We start from the raw sequence: 27,870 nt of genomic DNA on the forward strand, positions 1-27,870 counted from the left end.
ATCGTCAGGAAAGTGCACTTCTGATGGTTGTTAGCTAGAGGTGTGCAAGCAGTGAAACATTTTACTAAAATTGGTTGAACATCTCTGAAACGATTGGCTTCAGTTGTTTAACACCAATTATTTCTTATTCCTGAGTGCTAGAGAAACCAGGACAGTATATAAAATCCTGCAACGCACACAGTTTAATTGAGAAGCTTCAGGTGGGCAACGCTGAAGTAAATTACAACAGCTGTTACCATCGTGATGGCTGCAGCAACAAAAGTGTAATAACAGGACTCTGCATGACGAGATGCCAGCAGGAAGTTTGGCTTGTTTGGCAATGAGCACTAACAGCATTCACTCCTTAGCAGCACAAACTATGTTGCTGATGCAAATAAGGTCAACTCCAGCAAGAGAACACAGCTTTGGGTATATAGCATCTGCATGGTGGAAATATCGGAGAGTGTTCATCGTTTCTTGACATCTCAAATACCGTATTTACTCGGGTAATTATTTGCTTGTTCTTTCAAACGAGGCTTCAAAATGGGGGTACGGAAATTACGTCGAGATTTTGCGAACACATCCTAAAAGAACTCCTGCAGTCCATATGCGTAATGTACATGTCAATCCCCCCCCCCCCCCCCCCCCCCCCCCACTCGCAATTCAGGCCTCTCACTGGCCAAAAAAAAAAAAAAAAAACCTTGACTTCAAATATAAGTCAATAAGCATACCACCCCACATTATGTTGTTCCCCGCAGGATGGTATGATGGTGCGTGAGCAGCTTAGAGCAATAAATGCACAGCAATACAATTGCAAAGCTAGCAGTCAGAGGGAAACAGAGATAAATAGCAACGAGAAGACACCCTTGCGTGCAGCCTGGCTGACTAGTAACAGAGTGAACCGTAAACGGTTGTGACGTATGCGCTGGAGATTACCGGAAGTTTGCTCTGTCAACCATTCATCTGGGAAAGTGATTGTTGGCTCGAGCGAGTCGGGTAGACTATGCACAAATCGAATCTTTTTTTTACTAGAACCAATTTACAAACGAATTTACTTCTTTTCTTTTTTTTTTTGAAAGTGGAGCTCCATGTATCCTTCCGGGAATAGGCACCTTATATGCAGCATTGTATGGTATATTGTCCTTTGAAGGATGCGCTGCAGTGTGGCTGTTGCTGCCATAATCTCCTTCATGGTTATGGCACTCGGCTGCTGACCCGAAAGACGTGGGTTCGATCCAGGCCGCGGCGGTTGAATTTTGCTGAAGGCGGAATTCTAGAGGCCCGTGTACTGTGTGATGTCAGTGCACGTTAAAGAACCTCAGGTAGTCGGAATCTCCGGAGCCCTTCACTACGGCGTCCCTCATAGCCTGAGTCGCTTTAGGATGTTAAACCCCAATAAACCAAGCCACACCAACCTTTCACAGCCACGCACAGTGACGTGGCCCCATCGATCTTTGGCAAGCATGCATTGCGTGCACCTGCGTTCATGCTGTTGGCCTGGCATAGCAGGGAGCGTAATATGTGCAAGTAAAAAGTTTTTTTCTAAGCTGAGGTAATAAATTAGGGGTGTGCAAATTACACAAGTAAATACGGTATTTGCATGAGTGCAGAAAAGGCATGTGGCAAGCTGGCCATGCAGCCGCCTTAGCGAAATGATTCTAGGTAACGACGCAGATAGAAAATAGCAACATTGTGAAGATCGCCTGGTCACCAACAAGGTGAGAGCTCTTCAGATGTTTTATTTGAGGAGTATTGAAGTATGCAACTGCTGGAATACACCATAATATCAAACTGTGCCATTGCTTATACTGAATTTTTTTGTATATATCCAAATCTTGCGATCCTCTTCCAATATCCAGGATCGACTGTAATTTATTATCAGTTGCGTCCTCTACATTGTTTCAGTCGGTTTAAAATAAGCACAAGGTTTGGCATATAGTCGAGTACTTTGATTAGTTGTTGCTAGATGGTGCCACTGCGCTCTGCAGTAGCCTGTCGCTGTAGTAGCACAGTTCACTAAAACTGATGTATATTAGTGTACTGTAATGGCCGTGCCTGCAGAAATGCAAGAAATGCTATGCTACCCTGAAATTGTCGGATTACTATTACGCTGCCCTAAAATTGTCGTCACAGGTTGGCATGCTTGTTAATATTCGCTCTGTATTTGCTGACGGACAAATTTCACACTTGTTTATGGTTACTTAGACAAATAATCACCCAAGCTGTTGCTTGCAGTCTCCAGGTTAGCCAGTCAAAGCACACACAATAAGTTTTGGGACAGTATCCGTGACGTTAGGTATGGTATATCGTGACTTGTAATTGAGTCAAAACCCAGTTTTGGTTTTGATTTCCAGGTTTTTTGTTGTTTTAAAAGACTTCTAGTTGGTATTTTGAAAAATGTTCTTTTTTGTACCAGAGACAGGGTGTGAGGGGAAAGACTACAGGTTAAATTTACTGCGCGTTAACACCTAAAAGAAATAAACGAGGCAGGTGTAGAGGAAAAGAACTCTAATTTAAGTCATGAGAGAAAAGGAAACAACAAGAACAAAAAAAAACACTAGGTAAAGGAGAGAGTTAACTTCTGTAAAAAACCTCCGCAGCTTCGTCGGCCTCTGCTTCTACTTCCGCCGCTTTGTCCGCAATTTTGCCACTATCGTCGACCCCCTGAACAAGCTCCTTTCCACCCACGACCTTTCGGCCTGGTCGCCAGCCTGTGATGAAGCGTTTACGACACTCCGTCGCCTTCTGACCACTCCACCAATTCTACGTCACTTCGACCCTCGTTCTCCGACGGAACTCCACACCGATGCTAGCGGCGTCGGCCTCGGTGCAGTACTCGCTCAACGCAAGCAATGCTTTGACGAATACGTTGTCGCTTACGCTAGCCGGACCCTCACAAAAACTGAAGCTAACTATTCTGTCACCGAGAAGGAGTGTTTAGCCATCCTTTGGGCGATCGTCAAATTTCGCCCCTACATGTACGGGCGCCCTTTTGACGTTGTCACCGATCACCACGCCCTCTGCTGGCTGTCCTCTTTGAAAGATCCCTCTAGTCGACTGGCGCGATGGGCTCTGCGACTCCAAGAGTACGACATATCTGGCCAATCGTCTCGACCTCCTTTCCGTGCTCTCCATCGTCAGCCCCACCATTTCGCCATCCGAGACAAGCTCCTATACCGCCGCAACTATCTCCAGGATGCTCGCAAGTGGCTTCTTGTCATTCCGACACATCTGCACTCCTTCATTTACTCTTCCTACCACGATGATCCCCAGTGTGCCCATGCCGGATTCTTGAAGACTTTCACCCGTCTACGACAGCGGTACTACTGGCGTGGGATGGCCCGTTACGTCCGCCAGTTCGTTCAGTCCTGCACCACATGCCAGCGACGAAAACATCCATTTCGCCGACCCGCCGCTCTTATGCAGCCGCTGCCTTGCCCAGTACAGCCCTTCGAGCGTGTTGGCATCGACCACTACGACCGTCTTCCCAGCACATCAACCGGGAACCGCTGGATCATCTTTGCCATCGACCACCTTACACGTTACGCTGAAACATCGCCTTTACCATCCGCTACAGCCTACGACATTGCATCCTTCATTCTCCATCGCATCATTCTTCGTCATGGTGCGCCCAAAAAGCTGCTCAGTGATAGAGGTTCGGCCTTCCTCTCAGAAGTTGTAGAAGCTCTCCTTCAAGAACGCAACGTTGTTCACCGCACCAGCTCCACCTACCATCCCCAGACAAATGGCATGGTTGAGCGTTTTAATCGCACCCTCGGCGACATGCTGGCCATGCATGTTGCTTCCGGCCATTGTAACTGGGACCGCGTTCTCCCTTTTGTCACATACACTTATAACTCCGCTGCTCAAGCCACCACCGGATTCTCTCCGTACTTTCTCCTGTACGGCCGTGAGCCTTCTTGCACAATGGACACCATTCTACCTTACCGCCCTGATGCTCCCGAATTTACAACTCTTTCTCAAGCCGCAACTTATGCCGAAGACTGCCGACAGCTTGCACGGTCCTTCACCTCTCACGCCCAGCAGCAGCAGAAAAGCACCCGTGATCCCCCTGCACTTCCTCCCGCTTACCTTCCTGACTCTTTGGTCTGGCTCTGGGTACCCTCCTCAGGTCCCGGCCTTTCCTCCAAACTTGTTATCAAGTACCAGGGACCCTACCGTATTCTTCAGCAGACATCCCCCGTCAATTACCTCATCGAACCCCTTACGCCATCCCCTGATCATCGCCGCCGGGGCCGCGAAATTGTCCACACGACCCGCCTCAAACCTTACTACGACCCCGCCGTCGTCACATCGCCCTAGGCCGCCAGGATGGCGCCCTTTCGCCCGGGGGGAATTGTAAGACTGGACACGGGCTTTAGAATCTTCAGAGGCTGGCGCTCAACGAAGAAGACGACGAGAAGCGCCGAACACTCCGAAGCTCGAGCGCCGAACGCTCGGTCGCTTGTGCATGCTCTGGACTGAATGCGGTCTCTGATCTGTGCCTGGACGGTTCCGCTGGTTGTTCGTGACACCGTGCTTATTACTGTGCTGTGCTCTTATTACTGTGCTGTGCTGTGGTGCGCTGTGTGTGCTGTATTAGTAGTGTGCTGTGTTCTTATTACATAACATTTACTTCTAATCGATCTTCGCCGACAATGGTGTTTTAGGAACATTAGCATGCCATAGTAATGAGTCAACATAACTTTCTGGCGCTTTGGTCATAAGTGTACCTGGAATTATTTCTCTGCTGTTGAACCTTGATGAAAAGAGGAGTTGTGGTCATGATGGAATTCCGAACTGCTTTCTTAGAAGTTATGCCGAACCAATCAGTGAATATCTCTATCTCATATTTTCTAAGTCACTTCAGGACAGCTGTCTGCCCACTGAATGGAAGATAGCCAAAATTGTCCCCATTCACAAATCAGGCGACGTAACGTAGCCGTCCAATTACCGGCCTATATCCCTCACATGTACCTATTGCAAAATTCTTGAGCACATCTTATTTCATAAAGAACATACTGAGACTCAAAACTTCATTCACCAAAACCAGCATGGCTTCAGAGCAGGTTTGTCCACTGTTACCCAACTGGCCGAAATTTTTCATGACCTCGCACAGGGAATCATGACCAAAGTCAATCTGATATAATTTTCCTCGATTCTTAAAGGCGTTCGATCGTATGGCACATGCTAAACTGAATTTCAGGCTAAACAAAATACTTGGCCATGGTCCCGTTACGAGGTGGATAGCCAGCTACTTATTGGAACGCCGACAATATGTGCAATACAATAACCATGCCTCTGATATCGTTCCGGTCATTTCAGGCGTGCCGCAGGGCTCTGTTTTAGCACCATTTTTGTTCATTTTATACATAAACGGCATAACATATCACGTTGATGTGAAGGTGCGTCTCTTTGCGGATCATTGTGTGCTATGTCAAAAAATAAACACTCAAGCAGATCAGGTAAGGTTAAACGCAGCTTTGGGCAACGTCATACAGTGGTGCAATACATGGCAAATGGTAATCAATATGGAAAAAACTGTAGTGATGTCTGTCACAAATAAGAAAACAAAACTTAACTTTCCTTATGGCACTGGCAATGGCGTTGTCAAAACAGTAACTGAAAAGAAATACCTTGGTGTGATTATTTCTGATGATCTGAGCTCTATAGCCCAAGTACAAAACATTACCAAAAAAGCAATGAACAGTTTATACTTCCTTAAACGCACCTTGCGCTTTGCAACTTGCAACTTCAGATACCAAGTTACCTGCGTATAAAGTCCTTATCCGTCCAGTCTTAGAATATGCGAACGTCGTCTGGTTTTCGTATATGCAAAAAGATGTACACATGCTCGAATCGTTTCAACGAAAAGCTGTTCGGTTTATCTACCACAGGTACCGGCGCACAGATTCTCCCACAGAGCTGCTTTCCTGCGCAGGCCTTGACACCTTATCAAGCCGCATCACACTCCATAGACTAAAGTTTCTTTATCAATTAATTCATAATGCATTCAACATGGATCCTTCTACTTACATTAGTTTTAATGATTCTAGACAAACACGTCACAAGCATGAATTTACAATTAATGAATATTCTTGTGCTAACAACTCACATTACTTTTCACTTCACTTCACTTCACTTTATTACCTTAAAGACCCCACTTTGGGGGTGTTACATAAGGGGTGGGAGTACAAATATGGGTTGAATATGGTTGCTTACATGATATTTATGAAATGCATATTTAAATTGTTCACAAAACTTGATTGGCAGGTGATGGCATCAACGTCGTGGGGAAGGCCATTCCAGTCTTTAGCAGTGCGAAGAAAAAAGGATGCGGAAAAAGTGACGGTGCGGGAGCGTTGGCATGACACTTGCAGTGGATGGCCGGTGCGATGAGATATGCGAGCGGGCGGTGTGATGTAGGGTGGTTGTCCGAGGGAACTGTAAAAAAACTTGTGAAACAGACTAAGAGAAGCAATGCGACGACGATGGGCAAGAGTTGATAAACCTGATTGTCGTTCAAGTGACGATACACTGATGTCGTATGAATAGGCAGAATGAATGAACCTCGTGGCGCGATTTTGGACAGATTCTAGTGAACTGATGAGATATGCTTGTTGCGGGCTCCAGATAGCAGATGCGTATTCTAGTTTTGGTCGAATGAGTGATTGGTAGGCGAGAAGTTTAATACTTTGAGGGGCGTGCCGTAGGTGACGTTTCAAAAAACCCAATGACCGGGCCGTAAGAGAATGGAACGGCCTGGATAAATCTATAACTGCGCAGGCTTCATTTGAAAAGTTCGCTGAGCTCGCAGCCTCATCGGTCCTATCAACAAGCCAGACCTGATTATCATGTTCAGTCTTTATTGGTTTTGTGTGTACCTAGTTTATTACTGTACGAAGGAATGTAACAGGATGGTTCCATCCTGCTCCTTTGTAAGGCCGGCCTTTGCCAATACAGTTCCAATGTTGGGCCAATTGCCTGTACTGCTTTGGATGTGTTTGAACGCATGCTTTGAAGACCAAAATTGCGAACTATCTTCCGTCAACTATGCCGCACTCGATGTGACCGTTTAGTAATGCTTTAATATCTTGTTTCTTTAAACATTATTGCTGACCCTTGTGTTACTGTCTGTTAATTTGTATCTTGCTTATAAATCCACTCCTGTAACAGTCCCAGTGGGACTAACAGTATGATAAATAAATAAAAAAAATGCTATATAGGACAGACGGGGCCGCTGTCTCAACGACCGTTTAAGGGAGCATGCTCAAAACTTAATACTACAAGATAAGCTCACGAATTTTGTTTCGCATGCTCTGGCGTGCAAGTACGAGCCCCGCTTTAAAGAAGCAAAGATTCTGGGCAGGAGCGCAAGCACAAAAGCCAGAGTTTTACTGGAGGCTTTCTACTTTAACAAAGAAATCGAGTAATTGCATTAGCGACGCGTCAATAAGTTTGTTCTCCTCCGAGCGCGCTTTTCTGGAAAGGTTTCTGTAAGAATAACACCGCCTCTTTCGTGCGTGCCTGTTTTTTCTTTAGGTTTTTTCTGTAGGTTCATCTTCACTGCCTGTTTGCCCCCCCTCCCTTTTCGCAGATGATACGTTTTGATACTCGTTCTTTCTGCGATATTGTAGATATTTAATCAGATTTCCCCTTTTTCTTTTTTCTTTTTTTTCTGTCAAGAAGTCCAGAGCCGCCCTAGTGTCATGTGCACATGCGATGTGTGCACCTATATATTGATATCTGTTACGGAAAATAAAGCCAGTTGTTAGTAGCGTTCGTCTTTGTTGTGTCTCTCCCCAGTGCTCGTCTCTTTTGCGCTACATCTTTATTCAAGTATGTGTCACCAACTCGCCCAGCAACAAGTTTTATTGAACTAAAAGTGTGTGGAGTATAGAACAAGGCCTTCTCATGTGCCACCAGAGATTTCCTCTTCCCACACTTGATACTCCATATAATGTTGAGCTCCTTGATGGTCAACTCTCAGAGCATCGCCCCAGTGCGATATGTGTGGGGAGTGATGTCATTTGGGAAGCATGCACGCAGGAAGCATGCAATTGATGACGGCATCTGTATCGTGACGACACAACGAGAGCGGCCCAAGTCACGGCTATGCAGTGGCGCCAGTCAATCAGCCATGTGACAGTGGTGGCTGCAGCAAATGGAAGAAAATGAAACTTTGCTGCTGCTAGGCTGAACCACGCAGAAGCTGAGTAACCAGACAATAAGTGATAGCTGAGGTGATGCGCACATTCATGCTGCTCGGATGGGAACCGCTTGGACACCAGTGCCCGTCAACAGGGTGGTGGAAGAGCAGCGGTCGCATGCTGGCAGCCCCGGCCAATGGGGACAGGAGGGGAGTCTCCGGGCACGTCAGCAGCTGCAAGCGTGCTCGTCTGCTCATGGCATGCTGTGCTGCATCAGTATTATCAGTACTGTGTCAGTGTTTCATTATCAGCAGTGGTGAAGCTTCCATGTGATGTGCTGTGTTGTTCTTGGCTGCTTATATGAAACCCTTCAGCCATGTAAGTGGTGATAGGCACGCGCTAACCATGACATTCGTAATAACCCACTACACCGTAAGCAGGCACCAAATGCATGAAGTTTAAGGGGGGGTGCTAAGCTGAACTGCTGTACCAATTTTGTTAAAAAATTCAGGGATGGTATAGGTTCTTGTCATTAGTCTATATTCTAAATTTTATTACCATATCGCAAACAAAAAGCTTTTAACTATCATATAGAGCATTTAGGAAAACCTGGGAAAACTATAATTTCAAAAATAATGAAGATATGCTAGTTTTTGTGATTGTGTATGTACTAGTTAGTTTATAGTGCAGGATAAGGCCAGTCTTTGTGTTACTGCTGCAAAATTCTCATCACCTTATTCTGCGGTCGTTGTATGGTAGACATCTGATAATTTTTTCTGTTAGAAAATATTTAGGGATCTAAATTGCCTCATCTTGTTCCTGACAAAATTTCAGTCTAGAAGCCACCTTGAAAGCAATTTTTTGCGCAGCAGTTTGGAAATAATAGTTTTCCTAATGGTTTTGTTTTCGCAAAAAGTGCTAACTGAGAAAAATAGGTTCAAAGATTTGAGTACATCCTGCTTAATTTTATGGCCAAAAATGATTAATCAAAGTGCCCTGCTGCATAGGTTGGGCCCTCCTATTCCAACACGATGGTGCTCTGTGGCAATTGCTTCAAGTTTTATTTTTTTTTTTTTCAGCTCTTGTCCCAGCGCTCTCGTCTATGCCCGTGTAATGCTTTCCTTGGTTGCTTAGTTGGCTGGAAAAATAAATAACTAGCATCGAACAAAGCCAGAATGAGATCTGACTTAGCAAGACTCCGAGCGTCGCTAAAACTGCGTTGGAAGGTCACGCGCTTTGTTTCCACTAATCCAAGCTTCTGTTTCAGTCTGCCAACCAATCTGCAGTTGCCACTGCCAAAATTATGTTCTTTTAGCTTTTCTTTAGTGGTGTGGTGCACTCTCGATAGATGGTCTTCCATGACTAGAAAGTGCAAAAAACAAACCTTCTAACGTGCATGTTTACTCCAATTTCAGTTTCTTGCCTGCTCTACGGCCACGTCTTGAAAAAAAGCGTTCATAGGTGCTTTCAACTGCGAACACACTCCACTATCATGTGAAAAGAATTATTTTCTTCTTTTTTACTGCATAGATAACAACCAAACTTCATGAGAAGTTTCTTCTTAAAGTCGAATCCAAAACAACATAAATTTAAACACTTTTTTTTTTTTCAATTAAAGTTGTGATTTTAGCCCCACATCTCTCCTGAATGGAAGCCAAGTTGCGGATTTCGTGCGGCTATGTCCTAAGTGTAATTAACTGTCAAGCAAGTGCACTTTAACAAGGTCTTACTGCACACTGATTACTTGACTTCAGGTATAGAGACAGCTGTCTGCATGATTTCGTGCGTGTTGTTCACATGTATGTCCCATATTAGTGTGTGTGTAAATGTTAGTTCAAAATATTTTACTTGGTTTTCTCATGGCACAATGCTACCTAACAAATCGTATGAAAATCTCGGAACATTCTCTTATTTAGTAATGTTGATAAGGGTTGTTTTTTTTTTAATTTTAAATTTGCATCCCCCATTTGTGGCACCAATGAGCAGTACTGTTAAGGAAATGTCAAATTTCAGCCAGTCTACAATAGTTTGCATCGAAGTGTGAATGACACTAACCATTACTACAAGTTCAATGCATGCCGGAGCATCATTTCTGTATGCGAGGAAAAGTATTGGTCCCTAGACTGATCGCAAGAGATTTAGATTGCTTATTGTCCGCCTTGACCTGTTGTGTGTGCCTTGAAAGGTACGGCAATATTCAGGCTATTTTTCTGGAGCTTCTCAATTTGCAGTGTGTGGCATGGTTGAGAAATTGGTATAAATTGTGTTTGGTTGAAGTCCCGAGCTTATTGCAGCTAAGTCGCATGACATTTAAAATAAGCTGTGTTTCTGTGAACAATCCTTCGTAAAATCCATGCAGGATTGGGTATACCCCTGTCACACGGGCAGTTTCATTGCCTATATAGTTTATGCACATCCAACTGAATGGGATCAGCCATGCTACGTGGTGGTTTTCAATCACCACTGGACTCAATGAGCATGTGCTCAGGGGAGGTTCGAAAATGGCCATTGGAATCCCAAGGATCATTGAGAATAGCCTCACACTCAGCTTATGTTAAAAAAAAATGACGAAAAACTCGAAATAAACAAAAATAACTTTTTGATTTAATGATAACATTTTAGACTGCATTAGTCAGTTCATAAACTAATTTTTTATTTGGTAGTCAAAATAACAGCTCCGCAGAATGTGTGGTGGTCAGACATGAACAAACTGATGCTGTTGTGCGGCATTGCGGCGTCCTGCTGTGTTTCTCCCGTTTTTCACCTCTTAACATACATTCCGACGACCAATACCAAGAAATGCCCCACAAGTGCTGCAACAATAGCAACTATGAATGCAGCAAAGACAGTCACTGAACTGTGGCAGCTGCTCCACAGTTTTTTTTTTTTCAACCTAGGAAATTTTTGATTGCCATGTAGCACAAATTAGCATCACTTGTAAGTGCCAACTAGTGTGTTGCTTAACTTGTAAGTGCCAACAACCGTGCTGCCCTGTGTCAAAATTCATGTGCTGCTGTGCAGGTCTAATGTGCTGGGTCTGCTCACCAAGGACAGCAATGTGGTGAAGCTGTATGATGTTCAGCACCCGCAGGGAGTAGCCGATGATGTGGAGCCCACCATGGTGGAACGCACAGTGCAGCGTACGTGCGAAACTGCTTTGGATGTGCGCCATGTGAAGCAAAAGATATGCATACTCCACCTGTGCGCTGGATTTGGTCCTCATGCTGATTAAGGCCATGCCCCTTAAATGAGCCCAAGCAGGCACTGCTCCGGCAGCTTTGGCACTTTTGTACATCATTGTGTATGGGAAAGAACCCCCAAAGGCATCCCGTGCTGGGCTTGGGGGTTCTTTCTCATACCTGGTGGTGTACAAAAGCGTGAAAGATGCTGCAACAGTGCCTGCTTGGGCTGGTTTCAGGGGCATGGTTGTGAGATCTCTGTATATCTTTTTTTACTTTGGCCGTTTGTCGCATATTTGCTCAAGACCATAAAACACCAGAAAGAAATTAGCAAGTTTTTGTAATTTATGTAGTTTTCTCTCCTCACCTGTGCCTACATACTGGAGCCTTTCAGAATCGAATGCCCAGTTGGTGATAAGTACCCTGTACGACCACTTGCTTGTTGTATCTTTTTCGCACTGTTGTATATATTGTTGAGTGAAATTCCCTTACAGCCTGTTGCAGGCTGATGTCTGCTGGGATCACACCAATTGATACCAAGCAAATGCGCCCACCATTTTGTCATGGAAGGTAACAAAGTGAACCTGACCAATGTCTTGTTCATATGCATAATTTATTTGTAAAGTAGCGTGTGTATTGTATGTTATGTTCTTACTTTTCAGCTATCGGTACTGGCATTCAATACGCAGTGTACAATCATGCCGCCACTCACACTCCTGGCAGTGCTCCTGTTTATATAATCCCCCTCACACAATTTTCCAATCTTTGGAGCGTGTGAGGAAATAAATAACACTCTACTGTTCACCATCTTCTAATCCATTTTGTGCCAGTCTTTTGCATTAAGACGCTTCTGATTCATGAACCAAATAGGAATCCTTATTTGCAAAGTGTGATGGATAGCAAAAACATCGAGTTCTGTTTTGGCATACACTTTAATTTCTTTTGTGTAACTCATCATATCACTAAGCTGCTGAGGTAAAGAAAATTAGAATACCATTTTTTTTCACACTCAAAGTGTTGGTGATTCAAAGTAATGCTTGTCCACAGACCTTGAGTGTGCACGTTTGTTGCTGCATTCTGCAGCGTTCCCGAGTGCGGTGATGGTGAGCTCCTTTGCCTGGCATCCCCACGACGAGAACCGGATGCTTGCTGTGACATCAGGCGGCTCGACCATTGACTACACAGTCTTTGACCGGATCACACTGGTGGGTGCACTGTCTCTTCTCACAGTAGGCACCAGTGCTTGTCCCTCTTGAACAGCATCTGTTTCCCCAGCAAGGCATCTCACGGGGCATCTCACACAAGTCTATTTAAGGTTGGTGGGTTTACCGTCATGTCAGCAGTAAACTGCACATTACTGCCCAGTGCTAGTGGGTTCATACTGCACGACTGGTGATTGCAGCGCCCTTGAAGTGCAGGCCACACACTACCACTCATTGTGCTTTGGAATGTTTTGCAGACTGTAATGATTCAATTCGATTCATGCCACAGTTTTACTATTCGATGTGTTTGAGCCTCTTAAATGCACAGAAATTGCAAAATTCTTGTTCTTCCAAAGTGGCGACCAAACATCGCGGCGTATCCAAACTGTGCTTGATAGTTACAGTAACCCACGCTTGTCACATTCATCAGTGTGCTTATTCCTCATAGAAGCACTGCCCAGCATGTGGCAAAAGTGTACCCATGGTAATGTCAAGTCTTGCGTAAAACCAATACTCTGATAACCACCGAGAGAGAGCTGCCGTGACACTGCCACTACGCGCTCGTGGGTCAGAAAATGAAGTGTAGCACCATACGGGATATTGCAGTGTACCAAGATATAGTCATGAATGTACTGGCAATGAAAGCTAAGGGACGCCAGTGATCCTTTTGTTTTCAGTCGTGTCTATAAGAGATGCGGCACACACAGGAGGAGGGTGCTTGCGGAGGATAGGGTGCAGCTTGTAGCGTGCTGTCCCACGTGTGTTGCTGCAGTTATTTTACCCTTGGCCACAGAGGACAAGAAGAAAGCTTATGAGAGACCTGAAAGCCATCCCAGCATGTACCGTGACCCACACACAGGAGAAACAAACCATGCCATATGGTTGCCATGGGTTAAGCGGGCTACACCCCATTTTGAGGGCTGCCTTTGGAGCGGCATTATGTTGCCAGGCACGTGAGGGAGCATGAAAAAGATGGTCCTGCTTGCAGCTCAGGGTGCCTTTTTAAACAAGTTTTGTGAAATTCACTAATCAAGCACAACGGCGCGAGCAAGATGATGAGCTACAGAATAACGGCCTGAGGGGCGAGTTGGTGCATGATGAAATGAACAGCAGCGCAAATCAGGACACAGACAAGAAAGAGACACCACATGCGCACACTACCAACTGTTTATTCTATGGAAAGGTGGCATATTTAAACAGTTCCGCTCAAGCATTGATACTCATCCCATTATCACTTAGAACCCAGCACGTGGTATGAAAAGCCGCTACATCAGGTTAACAGACTATATACTGCAGATTACACTAACAGATATCTTTGATCAAAGGAATTAAAAAAACTGAAACAAAGGGGCCATCTCTTAGCAAAAGCAGTGTCAAACAATCGTAGCAACAGCAGAGTCATACAGGAGAAGCAAAAGCAGTCAGAAACCAAAACAAAAAAAATAAAAAGTAAAAACCAATAACAATCGTAGCAAAAGCAGAGTCAAACATATGAAGCAAAAGCAGTCAGAAAAAAGTCCTGATTTGCGCAGCCGTTCATTTTATCATTATTTCATGATGAGCTAGCATGAGACACACAGAGGTGTTTGCCCCTTTCTGACTCTTGACCTGGGGTGGCGCTGTGTGCATGGTGTGCACTCCTGGCAGATGTCCATGGTGTCGTTGGTTTTAAAAGTAACAGCTGCACAATGACACAATCGCAATTAGAGCAGTTCAGTTTCATGCAGTTTATTTCCTTAAAGGCCCCTGTTCAGAGGCCTTTAAGTTCAGTCCCACACATTAGGGACGGGGCTACGGATATAACATGAGGTTTTAATCTAGCATCAGCTGCTTTATCTCTTGATGGAATCTTGATGAACAGGTAATGGCTGCGACTTGGTGGGTAGGTTGTTCCAGTCAGATGCTGCTCGGGCAAAAAACGAGGCCTAGAATGCAGCAGTACGGGAGCGTGGATGGACAACTTGAAGCGGATGACCAGTGTGCTGAGATATGTGCATGCGGCGTACGATGTAGGGTGCTTCGTGCAATAAACTGTTGAAGAATTGTGAAAAAGGCACAGGCTAGCAATGCGCCGGCGGGGGAAAAGAAGTGACAAGTTAATTTCTGCTTTCAAAGACGACACACTGATGTCATATGAATATGCGGAATGAATTAATCTAACAGCGCGATTTTGAACTCGTTCGAGGTTAGCCTTCAGATAGTTTTGATGGGGATCCCAGATTGCTGATGCATATTCAAGTTTAGGTCTTATCAGTGACTTATATGCTAGTAATTTCAAGTCTTTTGGTGCATGGCGTATGTGGCGTTTGAGGGAAGAGTTTTTTGTTGGCCAATGAAATGATGTTGACAATGTGTGCATTCCAGGATAGGTTAGTTCATAGTGTGATGCCTAGGTACTTAAATGTTAGCACAGATTCTATTGGTAGGTTGTATATTGTGTAAGTAGAACGAAAAGGTCTAAGACTTTGGGTGAATGACATGAGCTTACATTGCATAGAGCAGCACTTGGAGGCCTCTCATATCAGTCTCCATCGGTGCGAGGCAGCTCTCGCCTTTTTTTCACGTGCTTTGCTAACAAAAGTGTTGCAGTAATCAATTTTATGGTCATACCAGCATGAAGTTTTTGTGCAGGCAGTAACGATATTAGACATTTTTAGGCTTGGCGATGGCTAGTTCGAAAGCACTTTCCACTGCGGCTTCGGTACAGAGCACATTAGGCCTAGCAACACCAAGTAAGGGGCGCACTGCTACCCCGCAGTCCACGCATCGCTGCAGGAAGCATGCTGGCCACATGTTTGCACTATAGGCCCACATTCATGCTGCTGGTGGTCACATTGATGTAGTAATTTTTTTCTCTTTAAAATGCCAGTTCCTAATGCAGACAGTGCTGCCTGCTGCTGTGGAGTGCTGCAGAGTTCTAGATGAAGTCTGAACTGAAAGACGTGTCACCGACATGGCCGTACCATGCATCGCAAAACGTCTTCGACCTGTCAGAGGAGGCACATCGTCCAAATCATCACTTTCGTGACACATAGCACATGCACGCCTTGCCGAAAGCCACCTCTGGCTGCCTTTTCAACGCCCAAAGGCCTGGCTGCACAGTGCTTCTAGAAAGTGTGGAGAAAAGAATTATAATTAATTTTGGCAGTGGGTGCTTTCATTACATGAATAATGCAGCTTCCTGAGGTTTCTGATTACACGACAGTCTCACGTGGTCCCCTGAAAGTCGTATAATTGAGGCACTACAGTTTATTCCAACTTGGACTTTCTCGCCAGCACTTTAGAAGGACGTTCTTGCAGGCTAGTTGGTTCATAGCTCAAGAAATGTTAATACTGCGCAATAGACGAGGGCGTAGGCAACGAGGAATACACACACCACAAAAAACTGCGCCCGTGGTGTTTTGTGTGTTCCTTGCTGCCTATGCCTATTGCGCAGTATTAACATTTCTTGTCGCCAGCACTACAAGCATGAAAAGGGAGCAGATTGTAGCATGAGTGCCAAGCATGAATTTGCCCAGCTTGGCAACACCAGTGATCAGCATGCTGGACTCTTTGCTTACACTTTAAGAAATCTCCGATGACTCTGTGTGCTGCTTTACCAAATATTGCAAGAAAAAGTTTTTTCTCTCAATTTCTTTGTTTATTTCATAATGTCACACTTCACAGCCAAATGCTGTACATATCTATCTTCAAGGAAAGTTCAGTGAGTGGTTAATGTTAACAAAAATTCCCAGCTCAACGCGAAAGTTACCACTCGTGCAATGTGGGGACCTCTAAAAGTGGTGAATTAATCTGTACATTCGCAACCCATCAGCTTTTCATCTTATTATAATTACCATCATCAAAACAAAACACTGTGTACAATAAATTTGGTTAATTGATTTTGGGTTCTGAAGACTTCCAATCAAATTCTTGAAAGTTTGATGTATCGAAAGTATGCAACTACATCCCTAATCATTATAACATCCTTATTTGGCACTTGTAAATAACCACATCACCAAACCCTTTTTGTTGTGCAAGAAAAACAAATAATGTCTCTCTGGTTTACTGCATTATAATTGATAAAAAAAATTCCCTGTATTAAATTTAGCTGTCTGTTGTGTTGTCGTAATGTTAAATTTTTTTATGGGGGTGGAGGGGGGTGGGACGTTATTCATTGCCTCAGGGCATAGGGGAGTTGGGAAGGTAGAAAGAGAAATAAAAAAGTGGGTGGGTGTTAAATGAACGAGAAGAGGTGGTTAATATTAACATAACATGTCGGTTTACTGTAGAATATCAAAGTGTCGCTAAAAGAACTCTTTTTTTTTTCTAGGATAGGGACGCAATGCTCTAAAAAAAAAAACCTTTGGTTGACAAAATTTAGGTGATACGAGAACAAAGGTCGTTTTATGGAGGCAAGAAATGAGAGAAAAATGATTCTAGAATGTTCATTTTAATACTGTAATAGCTCGTTGATTCAGCTGCTGTTAATTAGGAAATCCGGATAATTCGCATTCCCTGCCAATGCCTATGTAAGCCTATTGTGTCATACGCATGTTAATCTGGACGCTACAGGTCTCGCACCGGTTAATTCGAAGGGGCTCCGAAAGGGAGGCCACTTCCATATATGACTGGCACGGCAAGAGGCCGTTGAAATATCCCTTATCAAAACCAGAATTCCATGCGCCAAAGTCTCTCACGGCCCGCACACCTCTGGCAGCAGCATGCAACGGCAGACGTGACGGTGAATGGATGGTGCCGTCTTTGGGTTTCTGAGCTGAGCTTTTCTGAGCATCGCACCACCCTGCACCGATGCCGGCTTGAACGGCTAGCATCATCCAGCCAACCAACATTTCGGACCCTGATTGGCATGTCGCTGGTGTTTTGTCCCCCCCCTCTCATCCCTTTACTTTTTCTCCCTGCTTTGTCACCGCTGAGCATTTCCTTCCCTTCTCTCCGCGTGGGTCCGTTCTTCCAGTCCACTGAAACTGTGCACTCGTCACGTGCCATTCACAGATTCTGTGGCAAAGGCTCCTCACACATGATGGCACCTCTTGTGACGGGTGTGACGTGGTAGCGGTGGAGCTCCATTGCGTCGCACTTCGAAGGGTGCCGGGCAGGTCCTTACAGTTTTGGAGTGGTGCTGCTTCGATGCTCCCGACAGACGCCCGCAATAAAGCACTGATGGAAACATGAGAAATAGTCATTGCAGCACTATTCTTATCTCAAAACTGGGCACCCTTTGTCCAGTCTTTCACCAAATAAATTTACCGTGATGCTAGCCGTTCTTTACAGTTTTTTCAGTGTCATTCGATAATTACAACTTTTGGATTATTCGAACTTATGTTGGTTGGAACATTTCTCATTTATTCCAGTTCCTTGAAGTTCCTTTCTTCTTTTGTCAGGAAATGTTATAGAAAGTTCCAAAACTCTTGGCTCAAAATTTCTTGGCGTGCGGTATGGGATCACTCTGCGTCCAGCCGGCTGGGAAGGCGAGCTTCCGTGCCGGCTACACGCAGGCGTTATTCAAGTACGCAACACGTTCCCCCAACCCGTCGCGCAGAGTCGCAGCCGCGGCAGGTCCTGACGAAATAGGCAACGGCAGGGCACGCTAGGAAATAGTTTATTATCCTAACGTGAGGTAAAGCACACTGCGGAAGAATGTTCTATCCGTAAAATAGATGTTCAGCAGCTCACCAAGTCGTTGACGTCGACCGGTGTTGGTGTTCGGGGGCCGGCGGGCAGCGAAAGGGGTCCTTGGGGCACTTAAATCAGGTCTGGCAGCGAGAGTCCCCTTCCCGCCACGTGTTCCCCCTTTTATCCCCTTGGTCATTACCTCCCTAGCTGCAAATCGTTTCTGTCAAGCTTAGGCATGCTACCCTCTCCGCAGAAGGCAGCGCACTGCCGTGACGTCACGTCAGTGCTGGGGCGGAAATGAGCAGGGGTGCCTTCTCTCCACATTCCTGGTGGCCAGCGCGCACGTGTAAGTCACGATCGCCTCTGGCGCGGGCGACGAGGAGGGGATACCAGTGTATCCCACATCCTCCCCTCCTTAAGAAGCCTCCCGAACATAGAAACAGGGGCAGCATTACTTGATCTTCTTCGCCATCCAGGGATCGAGGTTCAGTGTTCTTCGGCTTCCGCAGGTTCATCAGTTGACAGCCGTGCCACGCCCCTGCCGATCAGCTGCTTCGCTCCGTAGGCTTGGCCTCCCGCACAATGACGCTCGGCATCTTGCTCCCCGTCTCGGTCTTCTGAGTGCACGCGGCTGCGCCGTACCGGTTGATTTTGGTCGACTGCCTGCTTGGCGCCGGCTGCGATGGTTTGGAGGCCATTTCCATGGCTGTGCCGCCCTGAGGTACTGGGTCAGGGGGCTTCAGAGGCCAGGGCTGCGGCACTTCTATGGTTGAAGCCGCGGTTGGGCTGCCCTGGCATGCCTGGTCAGCAGGCAAGGGCCCAAGGTTGCGGTAGTAATGGGGCCCGCGGCATGCGATGGCGTACAGTCGGCGGGTGGGCAGATGCGATGTGGCAGGTAGTCGGGGTGGCCAGGGTGGCGACTGCGGGTCACGGGCGGGGCGTAGCATCGGGCCTTAGGCGCGGCGCGTTGCCGAAGCTGGATGGTGGCTGGTAGTTGGTAGTGGAACGGTGTCGTTCTGATGTGCCCTGCTTCGTTTCCATCTGCGCTGAAATAAGGTCAACACAGATGTAGCCAACTCCCGCAGCGCGTGCTTTGTGGCTGTTCGACCCTCACGAGAGTCATGACGGTTAACGCAAGTCAGTCTTGCGTGACACTGATCGGCATGAGCGGCCCGTACATTCATGCATCTAATGAGACTGCCTGCCGGCTCGTGCCCTCGCTCTAGGCTGCACAGGCATATTCTGTTTGCCTAGGGCGCAAGTTATAGCGGGACGCGGGGTTCGCCGGTTGATCGCAGCACTCGTTATCTGACTGCGGCGCGGGTCGGGCTATGTCCTCTACCCACTCATCTCGCTGCACGTAATGTTTCAGGTTGCATACGTGCACCGGTCCGCCTGTCGGTTTCAGCCGCAAGTCCTCGAGCCTGTAAACGAGCGAGGAAAGTTTCTCTCGCACGCAGAACGGCCCGATCCATTTTGGCGCCAACGGGCCGCAAACTGTTTGCTAGCGTCGCTGGGAACGTGCTGAGGTCGAAGCACCAGATTGCCCACTTAGTAGTGAACATCCCGCTGCGAGCGGTTGTAATGCGCTTTCTGCTGCGCCCTGGCCGTGCCCAGGTTGCGGCGAGCCTTGCGTAAGGCTTCCGTCATCTTAGCGCGCAGCTGCGTAGCGTACTCAGCTCGCGCTGACGAAGCGACTGGCGTCTTCCTGCTGTCCGATAGAATCTGGTTTACCGGTTTAGCAGCTCTCTACCCAGATTAAGAGAAGACGGCACATACCCAGTCGAGCGGTTAACGGTAGAACGCAAAGCAAACGCGATCTCCGGCAGATAGGAGTCCCAATCTTTATGCCTCTTAGAGTGTGCGACAAGCACGTGCTTAACGTTGCGATTGACTCGTTCTGTGGGGTTCGACTGAGCATGATAGGTGGTCGTTTTCTTGTGCTTAATGCCGAGTGCAGCGCACGAATCAATGAACGCCTTTGCAGTTAAGTAGGATGCGTTGTCCGTTATCAGCTGCTCTGGGAAATCGAACCTGGTGAATACGTCCACCAGCTTCTCCATGATCACTCGTGCCTTCAGCTTTCTAAGGGGTAAAATTTCAACCCACTTGCTGAAGTGATCCGTGACCACCAGCAAGAACTTGTTCCTACTCGGTGTCATAGGATACGGTCCCATGATGTCACACGCCGCTATTTGCCACGGTGCCTGGCTGTTAATCGGGTGCATGAGGCCGGGTGGTCGTCCGCCTCGGGGTTTCACACTGGCACGCATGGCATGAGCGGGCGTAGCGTATTACGTCCCTTTTCATGCCAAGCCAGGTAGCAAAGCGACACAACTTAGTGTAAGTCTTAGGGCTGCTTGCATGCCCAGCAATGCTCGAGTCGTGAAAGTAGCGTAACAGTGCTGCTCACAATACTCGTGGTATCACCACCTTGAACGCCTCGTTTGTGTCGTTCTCGGAAGGGATATACCTCAGCAGGACGCTGTCGGAATCCAGCAGATACGAATCCATCGCGCTCACAGCACTACCAGCTGTTTCCAAGCGCTTCGCACCGAGAGCAAAACGAGCAGTCTCCGTGTGCGCGGCGGCCCTGGCGCCCGGCTCTCGGAGCCCATCGAACAACTTTCTGCAAAACGGATCCTTCTGCTGAGCTTCGAGCAGCTCCTTTCTGCTGAACACAATCCCCACGGAAGTCGCGTAGTTCACATGCTTCACGCTCTCGCCCTGGATCAATGGTTGGTCCGCGTTCCTTACATGGGCTACGGCTCGGGTCTGTCCCTCACTCTCTCCGGCTCTCTGGCAGTCGGTCCCGTGATGTTCCTCGCGCTGGACAGGTGCTCGCGAGAATGCGTCAGCCACAGCATTGTTTTTCCCTTTGCGGTAGCGCACGGTGAAGTCATAACGCTGCAGCAGCAGGAACCAACGCGCTAGGCGGCTGCTCGGCTCGCTGAATCGTCTCAGCCAGGTGAGTGCCATGTGATCCGTCTCGATCTTAAATGCCACCCCATCGATGCAGTAGTCGAACTTACGCAGAGCAAAAACTATCGCGAGACATTCCTTCTCTGTCACTGAGTAGTTTCTCTCTGCTGGCATCAACGAACGGCTCGCGACAGCTACCGGACGGAGAACGCCTTCATGCTCCTGAAGCAACACTGCTCCTAAGCCCAGGTCGCTTGCGTCAGTTTGAATCACAAACTCCCAGATTAGGTTGGGTAGCGCCAACTCAGCCGTGTCAGCGAGCACTTTGGTGAGGTTGCGCAGTGCATCCTCTTGCTCGTGACCCCAACTCCAGCGCTCGCCTTTCTTCAAAAGCTTTGTCAAAGGCGCCTGCAGCGCTGCGCAATCTGGGATGAACTGGCGATAAAAGTTTGCCATTACTAGGAAGCGTCTGAGACCGGCTATATCTGTGGGCGACGGAAACTTAAGCAAAGCCTCAAGCTTATCATCGCACGGCAGAATGCGGCCTCTGTCGATCGTGAACCCCAACAGTGTTATTCGGGTCATGGCGATCTGTGCCTTCTTCGGGTTCAAAATGATTCCCACGGACCTCAGCCTCTCTAGGACGTTCCTCGAGTGGCGCAGGTGTTCCTCGAATGTTTTCGAGTACATCATGATGTCGTCAAGGTACGCGAGCGCATGTTGCCACTTTGCATCTCCCAGAACATGGTCCATTAGGCGCTGATAAGTAGCAGGTGCTCCTACCAAGCCAAAAGACATTCTCTTGAATTGGAAAAGGCCTCTGTGACAAGTGAAAGCAGTTTTCTCCTTGTCCCGCTCATTCATTTCAACCTGAAAGTATCCACGGCTAGCATCGAGCATTGTGAAGTACTTCGCCCCACCTAGGTTGGACACTAGGGAAGAAATGGTTGGTTGAAGGTACGCGGCTTTTCTCATAACCTCATTCAGTTTGCGGTAGTCCACGCAAAGTCGATATGTGTCGTCTTTCTTTGGAACCAAGACTACCGGGAAGCCCCGAGGGCCGTTAGACCTCTCAACAACGCCAGTGTCGATAAGTTCGTCTAAGGCGCTGTCCAGTGCTTTTCTCTTAGCCAAGCTAATTGGTGTAGGATTGCACTTCCAAGGCAGTGCGTCACCCGTGTCTATTCGGTGCCTGACTAGGGTAGTGAGGCCCGGGCGGTCAGTGAATGTCGCATTGTATTCGTAGAGGAGCGATGACAACCGTGCCTTCTCCATCTCTGTCATGCTGTTCACCTCCGACAACAAGGGGTGCGCTGACCTTCCTTGCACGACAGAGCAGTTTTCTACCGCGGCAACCTTCTCTCTGCCCTCTCTCTCAGCGGCGATTGTCCGCTCACCTCCTGATTCTCGGGCTGGTGAGGTGGATTTGTCATGGTCTCCGCCTGCTCACGCTGCTTTCGGAGTCTGAATAGTCTGCGATGCTGCGGGCACTTTCGCGAAAAGCTTGAAGACGCCTGACGTGCACTCCCTGTAGCCTCCGCTGCTGATGTCTATCACAATACGTCTTGCCTAGGAAGTCTCGTCCAAGAATTACAGGAACTGATAAACAGGGAAGATGAACGAGGCGTTGTCGCCACACACGTCTTTCCCAGTGAACCACTATCCTAGCTGCACCGCTTGAGTGTGCTGTGCCGCTCGCTAGGTGAAAAGTGGTATCGCACTCTCTCAGCCGGATTTTGTTCTCGCGGAGATGGTTTAACACCTCGTTACCGAACAAGGAAGCGCTTGCTCCTGTATCTAGTAACGCGGTGAATTTCTTTCGAGCTATCGTTAGCTCAATGAACGGTGCTGACAGGTCAACAGAACTTCCTACGCGACATGCCAAAGGCGCTAGCAAACCGGGGTTCTCTATGTACGCCGTGCGGGATCGAAGGCCGTTTCCCGACCCTCTTTGGTCTTGGGTGGGAGGGCGGCCACACTCGCGGGCGAAGTGCCCCGGCTGGTCGCACCGGTAGCAAAGGTTGCCCGGGCCCCGACGGGCTAGGTGCTGGTCGCCCCGTTCCGATCGGTCGTCTCGAACTCGCGGCGCGGACGGTGAGGGCCGCTCGTGCGGCCGCGTGTCGGCCTCGCGATCTCACCTCGGTTCGTTCCGCTCTGCGGCAACGTGTGCTGTTCGTAACGCGTAGCGTAATGGGTCCAAAGCGCGGTCGGACAACTCCCAACCCCTTGGAACACGCTCGTCTGCAAACTGTGCTGACGCTTCCGCTCTAGATGGACTACGTGCTGAGCTGCCATTCGACGCGCAGCGCGGCTCAATTGACAGCGATGCGGGTGGTGGCGGCCGATATGCTCGTGCAGAGATGTCTCCCTGAATGCGCTTCGCCTCAGCAGCCAGCTCATCCAAATCTCTGAACCTGACTCCTCTCAGATAGGCTGTGAAAGTCGGGTGCGCTTGTCTCGTGACACGCTCAACTTTCTCCGTGTTCTTGGCGCGAGGGTCAGCGAGGCGATAAAAGTTCGTCCATCGCTCGGATGTACTCTAACAGAGACTCGTCGGGGTGCTGGGTGCGGAGCTTCAGCGCTCTGCTCAAACGCCACTCATAGTTTGCGGGAAGGAATTCATCGCGGAAGCTTGCGCAAAACCCCTCCATTGTCCTCGCTCGGTTGCCGGCTAGTCGGTACCAGCGAGCCGCTTGCTCCGTCAAAGAAACAGGCACAACACGTGCGAGCATTTTGGTGTCTGTGATTCCTGTCACTTGCTGATAATGCAGCAGACGGTCGAGGTACTCATCTGCTCCCGTACTGTCGCGGTACCCCGTGTAGGTAGGCAAGTCTATCCTAACACATGATGACTGGGCCGGGGCTTGCAAATTGTTTTGCAAAATAGCCGTTAGACTCTGCATAACCTGCATTGCGTTCTGCAAGAGCACCTCGGATGATTGCGGACTAACGCCCACGGAGTTGGGCGCAGCCGCTGATGGCGTGGAATGATGGGGCCTAAGTGCCTCATTGTCCGTGCCGCGGAGCGGCGAGGCGCCCGATGTGGAGCCCCCCATGCCAGGCCTAAGTCCTGCCAACGCGTCAGGGGATGTTCCTCGGCTATTCCGCGTGGAACGACCAAGATTCACAAATTCAAACCCTTCCAAAGGCGCGTCAAGTAGGGAGCCCTGGTTATGTTCCGCTGGCTCTGACAGCATAAACAAAGACTGCAAGTCAAGTCTACCGGCTGTCATCCTTTGTTAGGGCGACAGCAGTCATTCGCTCGAATAAAGGTCACTGCTCAATTGCCTAGTTCGCCCCACGTTGGGCGCCAAGATGTGGGGTCTCTCTTAGTCCAGCCGGCCGGGAAGGTGAGCTTCCGTGCCAGCTACACACAAGCGTTATTCAAGTACGCAACTCGTTTCCCTAACCCGTGGCGCAGAGTCGCAGCCACAGCATGTCCGGACGAAATAGGCAACGGCAGGGCACGCTAGGAAATAGTTTATTATCCTAACGCGAGGTAAAGCACACTGCAGAAGAATGTTCTATCCGTAAAATGGATGTTCAGCAGCTCACCAAGTTGTTGACGTCGACCGGCGTTGGGTTCGGGGGCCGGCGGGCAGCGAAAGAATTCCTTGGGGCACTTAGGTCAGGTCCAGCAGCGAGAGTCCCCTTCCCGCCGCGCGTTCCCCCTTTTATCCCCTCGGTCATTGCCTCCCTAGCTGCAAATCGTTGCCATCAAGCTTAGGCATGCTACCCTGTCCGCAGACGGCAGCGCGCTGCCGTGACGTCACGTCAGTGCTGGGGCGGAAATGAGCAGAGTCGCAGGGGTGCCTTCTCTCCACATTCCTGGTGGCCAGCGCGCACGCGCACGTGTAAGTCACGATCGCCGCTGTCGTGGGGGACGAGGAGGGGATACCAGTGTATCTCACAGCAGAAAAAAAGTTGGCTCCTGTTACTACAATGTGCCATTCTCTATGAAGTCCTTGGAGGCTACAAAAGCCCATTCACATGCCAGTGAAGTAGTGCTTTTGGACTAAAATATGCTTCTTTTGTGTTGAACTCTGTGCGTTCTATGTGTCAACTCATGCTGACAGTTCTGGACATCAGTTTCAAGAAGTGGGTGATTCTTCACCCGGTCTCTATCACTTTCATCAAACGAGTCAGTGATCAGTGCACTGGAGCCGCAAGGTAAATGCTTTTCTCAAGCGTGATCGGTGGGAGGAAAGATGCATTCCTTGATGCAACTGAAAGGGGCCGAGAGTTTTCATGGCAAAATTAAAGAAAGAAAACATCTCAGCTCAAGATATGAAGCCTGAATTTGAAACTGGAGTGTAAGTTTCCAGGCTGTATAAGGGACGTGGTCACATGTTTAATGGGCTGCTAGCATGTTTAATGGTCTGTTTTGTGCAGTTGTTCAAGTTCGTAGATCTAAATAGGCATGATAAGGAGGGAGTTCTTTGCCTGATGTTCTTCTATCACAGCCTTAGTGTTTTTTGAAAACTGTTTTTGCATGGTGAAACATTCTGGTAGAAGGTCATTGAACTGAAAAATGAAATTATAAGGAGATTTAAATATAGGAAAATCGTGGCAGCCAAACAAAATTCTCAGTTTGAATTGCATCTGAGATTCTACTGACAGTTCCAGGGACAGAGCTGGGTAGAGGATCTCTGCAGAATGTATGGATCCCCTGTGGGAGCTCTCACGAATGAGGCCCAACAGAAAGAGTGGCATAAAGGAGTGGCATGCAAGCTTTCCTTCTGTCACCTCATTGACACTTGCTCCCCTACTTTTATGTGCCCAGAACTGGTCCCCCCCGTCGGAGCTGGTGTGGACCCAGGGCCGCAAGCTGGTGCATTGCTGGGATGATCGAGACAACAGCTATGAGCTGTCAGGGGACATTGCAGTCAAGATGCGCAAGCGGGCCCTCCTTGGATACGGCCTCGAGGTCTGCAAGTGCTGCATGCCCTATGCACAGGCTTATCCAAAGACCACCATGCGGGTGACTCGCAGGTGCCATTAGGATGCCGTATTGGGGGAGTCAAAGGGCCCTCAACCTATGTCTCGGACAGTGAGGACTGTTCCGTCCTATATTTGTTCTTAGTAAAATCAGATTCTTTCTGGGTGTACTGATGCTTGTTCGGCAGCAAAAAGACACTTTTTTGCAGAGCAAATTGGATTCAAGTTTTTTCACCATCTGCTTCAAACTGGAGACGCTAAAGCAAAAAAAAAAAAACGCTGCAGTTATTGTTTGGCAGAGATTGGCAGTTTAGCCTAGTCTTGGGGATCTGCATGCAAGTAACTGTCTTGACAGAGCTGCAGTTTGCCTGCATAAATGGATGGTGGTGGCAACACCTTTATTCCATTTTTCGGCCTTTTCCAGCTTTTAAGACCTTCGTTTTCTGGGAAGGCAGCACCTTTGTCATTTGCCATCTATGGATACATGCCAATGTCAGTCTGTCCTCATTGTCCGTTTATAACGCACCCTGTGTGGGCATCCTCTGTGCTTGTAATGACCGGGTACCCCAGCAACCCCCACATATGCCATGAATGCAGCTTGGCAGGTGGAACTCAGTGCCACGTGGTTAGACAAGCAGGCTGCAGCTGTGCCAGTCAGCGGATGTTTCTGTGCTGATGCCTGCCTTCCTAATATCAATGCACAAACCAAGCACACACTTCACAGATGACCACTGTGTTGAAGGCCAAACAGTTCATGTCTTTATTCTAGCAGCATCAGCTGGGTGCTTGGCTGAGCCTGCACCGTCAGTGGGATGCTTTGCTAGGAAACAGATCTCTGTACTAAGTGACATGCAGTTATGTGTACCGTTTTGTGAACTTTTTGTTGCCTAAGAAATCATGCCTTCAGCACTTGCTAAAGAGACGTGCGTGCATGTTGTGTTAAGCAGCTGCCTTGGCTGTAAACTTAACGTGCAGGCACTGCATAAAATAAGTCACCAGTATCGTGCGCAGGTAAAGAGATTTGAGTATTGTTTCATGTAAATGTTCCGTCTCGTCTTGGATTCACACTGAAAGAAAATACTTGGTTTTTGTGTACTGGTACCTCACTTTTGAAGGAGTGAACAGGCGACTATAGTTGCAGAAACTGCTAGTAAAGTGCCCAGTTTTCTTCCTCATTCATGCCCCCATGCAGCATATCTGGCAGTGTCATTTTGGTGATGAAGTTGAAATTTTTGGCTTTGGCAAAAGAGAGACGCCGCAGGTTTAAAGCAAAATAAAGTAAAAAGAAATAAAAATGGCTAGCAGTGGCAACAAGGCAGTGATAAATTGAATTTCAAAAAATCCCCAACTTTACTCTGGGTTTTGCTAAAATGCCCTCTTTGATGTAGACCCTGCTGCAGCCAATGCTATAGTGGGACTTTGTGTAGGTGTCAAAAAGGTCTGTGTGACAAGGACTGCTGCCGTGCACACATGTTTGTGACCTAGCCAAGTCCATTTGAACGGGCTTTACGTAGTGAAATCATAGCCTGTGCCAATGTGTATGCGAGTGATGGTGTTGTTTCGTGCCTCACGGCTAATAATAATAGTAATAATTGGTTTTTGGGGAAAGGAAATGGCGCAGTATCTGTCTCACATATCCCCAGACAACTGAACAGTACCACTGTAAGGGAGGGGATAAACAAGGGAGTGAAAGAAGGAAGAAAGAGGTTCCGTAGTGGAGGGCTCCTGAATAGTTCCGACCACCTGGGGATCTTTAACGACCACCTGGGGATCTTTAAAGTGCACTGACATCCCACAGCACACGCCTCCATCGAAACGCAGCCGCCGTGGTCGGGTTCAAACCCAGGAACTCCAGATCAGTAGCCGAGTGCCCTAACCACTGAG

At 47.9% G+C, this 27,870-nt stretch overlaps 1 protein-coding gene across 5 annotated transcripts in view; it reads left to right on the forward strand.

Annotated features, from left to right (window-relative positions):
• The window catches only part of mio (GATOR complex protein mio), a 242,517-nt gene that overhangs the window by 134,336 nt on the left and 80,311 nt on the right, over nt 1–27,870 (forward strand). For 4 of the 5 annotated variants that reach the window (XM_077657210.1, XM_077657207.1, XM_077657206.1 and 1 more), the window contains 4 exons: nt 1,642–1,697; nt 11,151–11,269; nt 12,392–12,513; nt 25,832–25,975. In XM_077657210.1, the coding sequence (XP_077513336.1) occupies nt 1,642–1,697; nt 11,151–11,269; nt 12,392–12,513; nt 25,832–25,975 (441 nt within the window). Of the gene's footprint in view, nt 1–1,641; nt 1,698–2,579; nt 7,758–11,150; nt 11,270–12,391; nt 12,514–25,831; nt 25,976–27,870 lie in introns of those variants that run through there. The other variant, XM_077657209.1, reaches the window with a different exon arrangement.

Source organism: Amblyomma americanum, chromosome 3, assembly GCF_052857255.1.
Source record: "Amblyomma americanum isolate KBUSLIRL-KWMA chromosome 3, ASM5285725v1, whole genome shotgun sequence".
In the NCBI taxonomy this organism is placed as follows: domain Eukaryota; kingdom Metazoa; phylum Arthropoda; class Arachnida; order Ixodida; family Ixodidae; genus Amblyomma; species Amblyomma americanum.